Source organism: Lagopus leucura, unplaced genomic scaffold (assembly GCF_019238085.1).
Source record: "Lagopus leucura isolate 7727_CA_CO unplaced genomic scaffold, USGS_WTPT01 35416-1_obj-0_obj, whole genome shotgun sequence".
Classification (NCBI taxonomy): domain Eukaryota; kingdom Metazoa; phylum Chordata; class Aves; order Galliformes; family Phasianidae; genus Lagopus; species Lagopus leucura.
The window spans coordinates 2,463-11,148 of NW_024966355.1; the positions used below are offsets into that span (position 1 = coordinate 2,463).

Genomic DNA, 8,686 nt, shown 5'->3' on the forward strand with positions numbered 1-8,686 from the left:
GGGGGGGGGGGGGGGGGGGGGGGGGGTCTGTCTGTGTGTCCGTCCTTCTGTCCATCTGTGGGGAGGGCTCCCACCTGTGCGCTGAGGGTGGACGCTGTGTGGGCTGGGCAGTGTCTGTCCGTCCCTCTGTCCGTCCCTCTGTCCATCTACCTGTCTGTCTCTGTCCTTCCTCCTGCCCGCTCTGTCCATCCTTCTGTCTCCCCATCCCTCTGTCCATCTGTCTGCCTGTCCCTTTGTCCTTCCTTCTGTCTGTCCTTCTGTCCCTCCATCCCTTTGCCTATTCCTCCATCCTTCTGTCCCTCTGCCCATTCATCTGTCCGTCTGTCTGTCCCCTTGACCTTTTTTCTGTCCATCCTTCTGTCCCTCTGTCCACGCATCCCTTTGTTCTTCCTTCTATCCATTCTATCCATCCCTCTGCCCGTCTCCCTGTCTGTCTGTCCCTTTGTCCTTCTGTTCCATTCCATCCATCCCTCTCTCCCTCCCTCCCCATTTCCCCCTCGTCCCTCTGTCCGTCCGCCCACCCAATGCCCCGTTGCCCCCCAGGCGTGCCGACACTTCAATGACAGCGGTGCCTGCGTCCCTCTGTGCCCTCAGCCGCTCATCTACAACAAGCTGACCTTCCAGCTGGAGCCCAACCCCGACACCAAGTACCAATATGGCAGCGTCTGCGTGCGGAGCTGCCCCCGTGAGCAGGGTGGGGGGTGGGGGGGGGGGGGGGGGGGGGGGCCTGAGGGGGGGTCTGAGGGAGCCCCCACCTCCCGCCGCAGATAACTTCGTGGTGGATCAGAGCTCGTGCGTGCGCGCCTGCCCCAGCAGCAAGATGGAAGTGGAGAAGAATGGGCTGAAAATGTGCGAGCCGTGCGCCGGGCTGTGCCCCAAAGGTGTGGGGAAATGTGGGGCTGGGGGGGGGGGGGGGGGGGGGGGGGGGGGGGGGGGGGGGGGGGGGGGGGCCCCCCCCCCCCTGGGGCCCCCCCCCCCCCCCCCCCCCCCCCCCCCGGGCGGATTGGGGCAGGGGGGGGGGGGGTGGGATGCGCCGCCCTCATGTGTGCCCCCCCCCCAACGCAGCCTGTGAGGGCACCGGCGCCGGCAGCCATTACCAAACGGTGGATTCCAGCAACATCGACAGCTTTGTGAACTGCACCAAGATCCTGGGCAACCTGGACTTCCTCATCACCGGCCTGGAGGGGTGAGCTGGGGGCAGGGGGGGCTTTGTGGTCCCCATCCCCCCCACCTACTGACGGCCACGGCCTGCAGGGACCCCTGGCGCAACATCTCAGCGCTGGACCCTGAGAAGCTGAATGTGTTCCGCACGGTGCGGGAGATCACAGGTAGGAGCGGAGCTGGGGGCTGGGGGCTGGGACCCCCGCGCAGCCCCTGACCCCCCACCCCCCTCAGGGTACCTCAACATCCAGTCCTGGCCGAAGCACATGCACAACTTCAGCGTCTTCTCCAACCTGGAGACCATTGGCGGGCGCAGTCTGTACAAGTGAGCCCCCCCCCGTTGGTCCCCATGTCCCTCCTCTGCTCATCCCCCCTGCCTCTGGCCTTCCCCCATTCCTTCATCCCACGTTTTCCCTCTGTGTCCCTCAGCCGTTCGTCCCCCAGCTCCCCTTTGCCATCCCACACCCTGCTGCAGTCCCCTCTGTCCCCATGTCCCAACATCCCTCAGCCGTGCGCCCCCTTCTTCCGCACCCCCCATCCCACTGCTGCCCCTCTGTCCCTCCTTCACACATCTTCCATCAGTTGCTGACAACACCCTCCGCCCCATTCTTGCACCTCATCCCCCCGCCTCCCCCCATCCCCTCACCCCGCCGCAGTCCCTCTCCATCCCGTATCCCTTTGCCGTTCCTCCCCCCGACCTCTCCTGCCCCCCCAGCCGGGGTTTCTCGCTCCTCATCATGAAAAACGACAACGTGACGTCGCTGGGGCTGCGTTCGCTGCGGGAGGTGAGCGCGGGTCGGGTTTACATCACGGAGAACCGCCGGCTGTGCTACCTGCACACGGTGCAGTGGGCAGCGCTGTCCCGGCGCCGCGCCGACCTCGACATCCGCAACAACAAACCGCGCGGCAAATGCCGTGAGTGAGGGGCGTGGGGGGCGGGCTGGGGTGCGATGGGGGTCTGGGGCTGCGCGCTCAGCCCCCCTCCCCCGCCCCCCGTTCCTGTAGAGCAAGAGGGGAAGGTGTGCGACCCGCTGTGCTCTGCTGACGGCTGCTGGGGGCCCGGCCCCGCGCAGTGCCTGTCCTGCCGACACTACAGCCGGCGCGGGGTCTGCGTGGAGTCCTGCAGCTTCACCCAGGGGTGAGGGGGGATGGGGGGCGGTGGGGGCCGTGGGGGTGGTGGGTGCGATGGACCCTGCAGGGGGCGTCGGGGTGTGATGGAGCCTGTGGGGGGCGATGGGATCAGATGGAGTCCATGGAGAGCACGGGGATGTGGTGGAGCCCATGAGGGGCATCGGGGTGGGAGGGACCCCTTGGGGGGGGATTTGGAATGGGATCGACCCGACAAAAGGCTTTGGGAGTGGATGGACCCCATGGGTGGCACTGGGGTGTGATGGACCCCTTAAAAAGCGTCGGGTGGGACAGACCCCAAAGGCTGGGCCGTCCCATGGGGGGTTCTCAGCGCCGCCCCCCACCCCGTCCCACAGTGAGACACGGGAGTTCGCCGAAGGGACCGAATGCTTCGAGTGCCACCCGGAGTGCGAGCGCGTGGAGGGCGGCATCACCTGCAACGGCTCAGTATGGCACAGAGGGGGGGGGGCAGCAGGGGCATCCCATGGGTGCTCAACCCCCCCTGCCCTGTAGGGCGCTGACACCTGCACCCGCTGTGCCCACTATCGTGACGGACCCCACTGCGTGGAGCGCTGCCCCGAAGGCATCCTGGGCGAGCGCGGCCCCATCTACAAATACCCAGACAGCAGCCGGGAGTGCAGGCCCTGCCATGAGAACTGCACCCGTGGGTGTGTGGGGGGAGCAGGGGCAGTGGGGGCGATGGGGGGGAATGGGGGCAATGGGGGCAATGGGGAGAAAAGGGGGCAGCGGGGGGGAATGGGGTGAAATGGGGGAAACAGCAGAGAATGGGATGTGGTGGGGCAATGGGGAGAAGTGGGGGCAGTGGGGAGAAATGGGGGCAGCGGAGGGGAATGGAGGAGAATGGGAAGCTGTCAGAGCAATGGGAGGCTGCGCGTGGTGCACGGCTCACCCCCCCCTGCTCCCCCCCCTCCCCAGGTGCACAGGGCCATTGCTGCGGGACTGTCTGGGGGACGCGCTGCCCAGTGCCAGGTATGGGGTCTCCAGGGGGCTTGGGGGGGTCCCTCAGCTTCGTTGTGCTGTGCTGTGCCACTTGGGGCTGTTCCCTGCCCGTGTGTGCCCCCCTCCTGGCCGTGCTGTCTTCCTGCTGTGGGGCACGGCCGTGGGCAATGCGTGGGGCGGATGGCGCCTGAGCTGAGCCCCGTCCCCCCACCCAGGAGAGCCCCCACAGTGATCGCAGTGCTGGTGGTTGGGGGGCTCTTCCTCTCCTGCTCCTGCGTCCTGCTCTCCCTGCTCTATTGGCGTGGCAAGAAGATCCAGAAGAAGCGGGCGATGCGGCGCTACCTGGAGCGGGGTGAGGTGAGTGGGGGGTCCGGCGGGCAGGGGGTGCCCCCTCCATCCGTCCCCTCCATCCGTCCCCTCCATCCATCCCCTCCATCCGTCCCCTCCATCCGTCCCCTCCATCCGTCCCCTCCTGCACCCATCTGTGTCTGCTGCCCCATCCGTCCCCATCCATCCTCATCCCTGCCGGCTTCTGCTCCGTTTTTCCCCATCCTCCTTTTCTCTGTCCCCATCTCTGTCCCCACTCCCCCTGCAGAGCCTGGAGCCGCTGGACCCCAGTGAGAAGGCCAACAAGGTGCTGGCTCGCATCTTCAAGGAGACGGAGCTGAAGCGGCTGAAGGTGTTGGGCTCGGGCGTTTTTGGCACCGTGCACAAGGTGAGGGGGGCTCGGTGGCGGGGGCTCAGTGGAGCCGGGGCAGCGCTCGCATCCCACCCCCATCTCATCCCCCTCCCATCCCACCCCGCAGGGCATCTGGATCCCGGACGGCGACTCCATCAAGATCCCAGTGAGCATCAAGGTGATCCAGGACTGGAGCGGGCAGCAGTCCTTCCATGCCGTCACTGATGTAAGTCCGGCGCTGTGCCCCCCCGCTGCCCACCACTCTCCTGACCCGATGCTGACCTTCCCCTGCCCCCCCAGCACATGCTGGCCATCGGCAGCCTGGACCACGCTTACATCGTACGGCTGCTGGGCATCTGCCCCGGCCCACAGCTGCAGTTGGTGACGCAGCTGCTGCCGCTGGGCTCCCTGCTCGACTACGTGCGCAAGAACCGCGGCAGCATCAGCCCGCAGCTGCTGCTCAACTGGTGCGTGCAGGTGGCCAAGGTGAGCGCTGGGCTGCGGCCGGGGGAGTGGGAGGGCCCCCTGTCGACCCCCCCCCCCGCTGACCCCCGCCCCGCACGCAGGGGATGTATTACCTGGAGGAGCACCGCATGGTGCACCGCAACCTGGCGGCGCGCAACGTGCTGCTCAAGTCGCCCAGCCAGGCACAGGTGGCCGATTTTGGCATCGCTGATCTGCTGTACCCCGACGACAAGAAATACTTCTACAACGAGGTCAAGGTGGGACCCCGCGTCGCTGCGACCCCCTGTCCCCAAACCCTGTGCCGTGGGTCCCCCCCAATCCCATCCCATAGAGCCGTTCCGATCCAGATGTTCTCAGTACCCGTGCGCCATGAGTCCCTGCTCTGCACGTTCCCTCCACCCCCAGCTCCGTCCCTGTGCCCCCCGGCCCCATATCCCCCAGCCCCTCCCCCCCTCCCCCTGCCCCCCAGCCATCACACCCCCAACCCCCCCTCTCCTTTCAGACACCCATTAAGTGGATGGCATTGGAAAGCATCCATTTCGGGAAGTACACGCATCAGAGTGACGTGTGGAGCTACGGTGAGCGCAGCCCCCCCAGCCCCCCATCAGTCCCCCCGCCACCCTGCGCTCACATTGCTGCCCCCCAGGAGTGACGCTGTGGGAGATGATGACCTTTGGGGCTGAGCCGTACGCCGGGATTCGCTTGCCAGAGGTTCCCGACCTGCTGGAGAAGGGCGAGCGGCTCCCACAGCCCCACATCTGCACCATCGACGTCTACATGGTGATGGTGAAATGTGAGTGGGGGATGCTGTCTTGGGGGGGGGGGGGGGGGGAGGGGCTGAGCTTGGCCCCCACCCTGCCATGACCTTCTCCGGTTGCTCCCAGGCTGGATGATCGACGAGAACATCCGCCCCACCTTCAAGGAGCTGGCCAACGAGTTCACCCGCATGGCGAGGGACCCCCCCCGCTACCTGGTCATCAAGGTGGGTGAGAGCCCCCCCTGCGCCCCCCCTGGGCCGGGATCCCGCAGCCCCTCACGTGCCCATCCCCACCGCAGGAGAGCGGGGCCGTGCCGCCCGCTGAGCCCCCCACCCTGAGCGACAAAGAGCTGGATGAGATGGAGACGCTGGAGCTGGAGGAGGAGGAGCTGGATGTGTCCTTCGGCCTCTGCCCCCCACGGCCACGGGGCAGCTGCACTCGGGTGAGCCCCCCCCTGCCCCCCACCCTGGGGCCCCTGCTGTGGTCTGGCTTCATCCTGGGCATGGGCAGAGTGTGGGTCTGGTGTCTCCCATGGCTCCCCCTGGGGGGGCAGAGCTGACCCTAACCCTAAGCCATCACCCTGGTGGGGACCCCCGTTCCATTACCGCTGTGGGATGGGCTGCCCCACTTGGTACCAACCCCCCCGTGTCCCCCCCCCCAGAGTCCCAGCCTGCTGAGCCCTCCAGCTGGATACATCCCCATGAACCAACCCGGCCTCAGCAGCCGCCAGGTACCTGGAGCAGGGGTGGGAGGGGGAAGGGGAGCACCGAGGGGGGAGCAAAGGGTTTGGGCTGCGCCGCGTTCCATGGCGTTGCAGTGGAATTCATTGCATTTCAGTTCCTTTTATTTCATTGCGTTGGGGTTGGGCTCAGGGGCTCAGGGGTCTGTGGGGCTGGAGCTCTGAGGCGGCGGCACTGAAGGGGAGGTAATGGAGCCCTTCCCCCTCCCCCCCCAATCGCTGCTATGTCCCACAGGGCACTGGGACGCGTCCGCCGCGCCGCAGCCGCCAGGAGTCTGTGGGGCGGACGGTGTCGGAGTCATCGGAGGGCCGGGGCACGGCCTCAGAGCTGGACCTGGCCGAGGGGCTGTCGCTGTCGGGAAGCCTCTGCCGCAGCCTGCGCTCACGGGGGGACAGCGCGTACCTGTCCCAGAGGGAGAGCTTCCCCCCCCCGCCCCCCAGCTCAGAGGGCAGCGAGGAGGATGCCAATGGCTACGTGACACCCAGCTGCGCCGGACGGGGTGAGGGTCCCAACTTGGGGGTCCCATTCCCGGTTGTGGGGGGTTCCTTCCCAGCAGGGTTTGGGCTGTGGGTGGGGGTCTCTCCTTGCAGGGCACTGGGGGGCTCCCTTGGGGTGGGGGTCTCAGCCCCAGAATTGAGTTTGGGGTTCTGCAGGGTTAGGGTTGGGGGTTTCGGCGTTTGTAGGGAGGGCTGGGTGGCCCCTTCCCCAAACCCCTTCCTCAACCCCCTTCCCCGGCACAACTGAGCCCCCCGGGACTCAGCCCCAGTCCTGCAGTAGATCTGTGGGGGCACAGCCGCTGTCTGACCTCCACTCCGCAGAACCAGAGCCCACGGGGGGCTCAGTACCGGAGCTGGAGGAGGAGTACGAGTACATGAACCGGCAGCCTGGCGCCCCCCTGCAAGCCCCCCCACCGCGGCCAGCCTCGCTGGAGGAACTGGGCTACGAATACATGGAAGTGGGCTCCGAGCTGGGCAGCCCCGCAGGGCCCTGCCCGGGCCGTGGGGAGGAGGAGGAGGACTACGAGTACATGAACAAGCAGCCGCGGCTGAGCCGCTCGCTGGGCAACGTGGTGGGGGGGCCAGGACCCCGGCACGAGGGCTGCCCCCCCCGGCACGACGGCTACACTGACATGCGGCCTGGGGAGCCCCCCCTGGCCCCAGCCGAGGAGCAGGGCTACGAGGAGATGGAGGCGGTGCTGGCCCCCCATGGTCCTCCCTGCCCTGGCTGCCGCAGCCCCCCCGGACCTCCCCCAGCCTGCATGAAGCCCCTGCGCAGCCTGGAGGCCTCGGACTGTGCCTTCGACAACCCCGACTACTGGCACAGCCGCCTCTTCACTAAGATGGACGCCCAGCGGACGTAGGGACTCCCTGCCCCCCCAGCTGTTTACACTGGATATGAAGGATCATCCCCCCCACTGCTGCTGGACGGAGGGCAAGAGACAAAGCTCCATGGGGGACATGAAGACGTGGGATTGGGGGGGGCAGCCCTGCCTGGGTGTGGGGCTGATCCCGAACCCCTCAGGCCCCATTGGGAGGGGGGGCTTGGACCCCTCCTCTGCACTGCCATGCCCCAGGGATATTCCCAGCGTTCCCCCTCCCCATAGTGCTCCCCACATGCAGGACTGCAGCAGCAGGCCCTGGCTGGGGTCAGGCTCCCTGCTTTTGGGCTGGGATGGGGGATTTGGCAGGGGGCTACCTGTGGGGTCGGGGTCCTCCCAGCTGCTGTGAGTGGGAGGCCCTGCATTTCTTTGCTTCCTGCAGGGGGTGGATTGAGGGTAAGCCCCGACTGCAGGCTGGGCTGCGTGCCCACGCCGCATGGCAACCCGGCCCCCCCGAGGGGCTCCGTGGGTCGGGACTGGGCCGCGCCCATGGGCCCCACAGAGGCCCTTTCACTGCGCTCCGAGCATCTCCCCGCTCCCAGGGAGGGAGTCGGCTCTCGTTTGTAAACGTGGAATAAATACAACTGGAAGAGAACGGGCTGCGAAGCTGTGGCTGCTGATGTGTGATGGGGGGAGGGAGGAAGGGGGCACGGGCTGGACCTGCGGGCGGAGCAGGGGGGCAAAGGCGAAGAGGAAGGGGCAGCCGGGGGCCGCCGTGCCAGGGCAGCGACCTGCGCGAGGCCGAACAGCGCCCGCTACACCCCTTACTTCCGCCATGCCGCACTCGCGCACCACTTCTGGCCCTACTTCCGGTTCTATCTCTCGCGAGAGCCGCGCCGCCTGCCGGGAGCTGGAGTCCGCGGCGGGGCCGGGCCGCGCGCGCTGCTGGGAGCCGTAGTCCGAGGGGGAGGGGACTCGGCTTCCCAGCGTGCGCCGCGCGGAGCCCGCGCTCCTGCTCTGCTCGCGCTCTCTCGCTCGCGCTCCCCGGGTTCCTCAGCGCGGCGGCGGCGGCGGGGGGGGCGGCAGCGGCGGCGGCGGGCACGGGGCCGGGTCCGACCATGTCGGGAGAGGAGGAGGCGGCCGAGCTGACCATCGCCGAGGACCTGGTGGTGACCAAGTACAAGATGGGGGGGGACATCGCCAACCGTGAGTGCAGGGCCGCGGGGCTGAGGGGGGCGGGGGGGTCGGGAGGCGGCGTTGGGCCGCGCGGGGCCGCGGTGGGGGGGGGGGGGGGGGGGGGGGGGGCCCCGCCCCCCCCCCGGGGCCCCGGGGGGGGGGGGGGGGGGGGGGAGGAGGAGGAGGAGGAGGAGGGGGGGAGGGCAGGGCCCGGCCGTGCTCCACGCGCTGCCCCGTCCCGCCCGATCTCTCTGGTTCCTACGGGTAGGAACGAGTGCAAGGCTCGGCCACGCGGCCCCGG

At 68.2% G+C, this 8,686-nt stretch overlaps 2 protein-coding genes across 3 annotated transcripts in view; both read left to right on the forward strand.

Annotated features, from left to right (window-relative positions):
* ERBB3 (erb-b2 receptor tyrosine kinase 3) overlaps nt 1-7,864 on the forward strand; it is a 9,898-nt gene extending 2,034 nt beyond the window's left edge. Inside the window, exons 6-27 of the mRNA XM_042893091.1 lie at nt 544-685; nt 768-881; nt 1,066-1,186; nt 1,255-1,328; nt 1,396-1,486; nt 1,877-2,076; nt 2,167-2,299; nt 2,646-2,736; nt 2,803-2,957; nt 3,226-3,279; nt 3,465-3,606; nt 3,845-3,964; nt 4,056-4,154; nt 4,229-4,414; nt 4,495-4,650; nt 4,896-4,971; nt 5,040-5,186; nt 5,278-5,375; nt 5,450-5,593; nt 5,813-5,881; nt 6,126-6,390; nt 6,710-7,864. Of these exons, the coding sequence (XP_042749025.1) occupies nt 544-685; nt 768-881; nt 1,066-1,186; nt 1,255-1,328; nt 1,396-1,486; nt 1,877-2,076; nt 2,167-2,299; nt 2,646-2,736; nt 2,803-2,957; nt 3,226-3,279; nt 3,465-3,606; nt 3,845-3,964; nt 4,056-4,154; nt 4,229-4,414; nt 4,495-4,650; nt 4,896-4,971; nt 5,040-5,186; nt 5,278-5,375; nt 5,450-5,593; nt 5,813-5,881; nt 6,126-6,390; nt 6,710-7,251 (3,219 nt within the window). The 3' untranslated portion in view covers nt 7,252-7,864. The remainder of the gene's footprint in view (nt 1-543; nt 686-767; nt 882-1,065; nt 1,187-1,254; nt 1,329-1,395; nt 1,487-1,876; nt 2,077-2,166; nt 2,300-2,645; nt 2,737-2,802; nt 2,958-3,225; nt 3,280-3,464; nt 3,607-3,844; nt 3,965-4,055; nt 4,155-4,228; nt 4,415-4,494; nt 4,651-4,895; nt 4,972-5,039; nt 5,187-5,277; nt 5,376-5,449; nt 5,594-5,812; nt 5,882-6,125; nt 6,391-6,709) is intronic.
* Nucleotides 7,865-8,296: 432 nt separating this feature from the next.
* Nucleotides 8,297-8,686, forward strand: part of PA2G4 (proliferation-associated 2G4) — a 9,055-nt gene continuing 8,665 nt past the window's right edge. Inside the window, exon 1 of one of the 2 annotated variants that reach the window (XM_042893088.1) lies at nt 8,297-8,415. In XM_042893088.1, coding sequence (XP_042749022.1) covers nt 8,328-8,415 — 88 coding nt within the window. In that variant the 5' untranslated portion in view covers nt 8,297-8,327. The remainder of the gene's footprint in view (nt 8,416-8,686) is intronic. The other variant, XM_042893089.1, reaches the window with a different exon arrangement.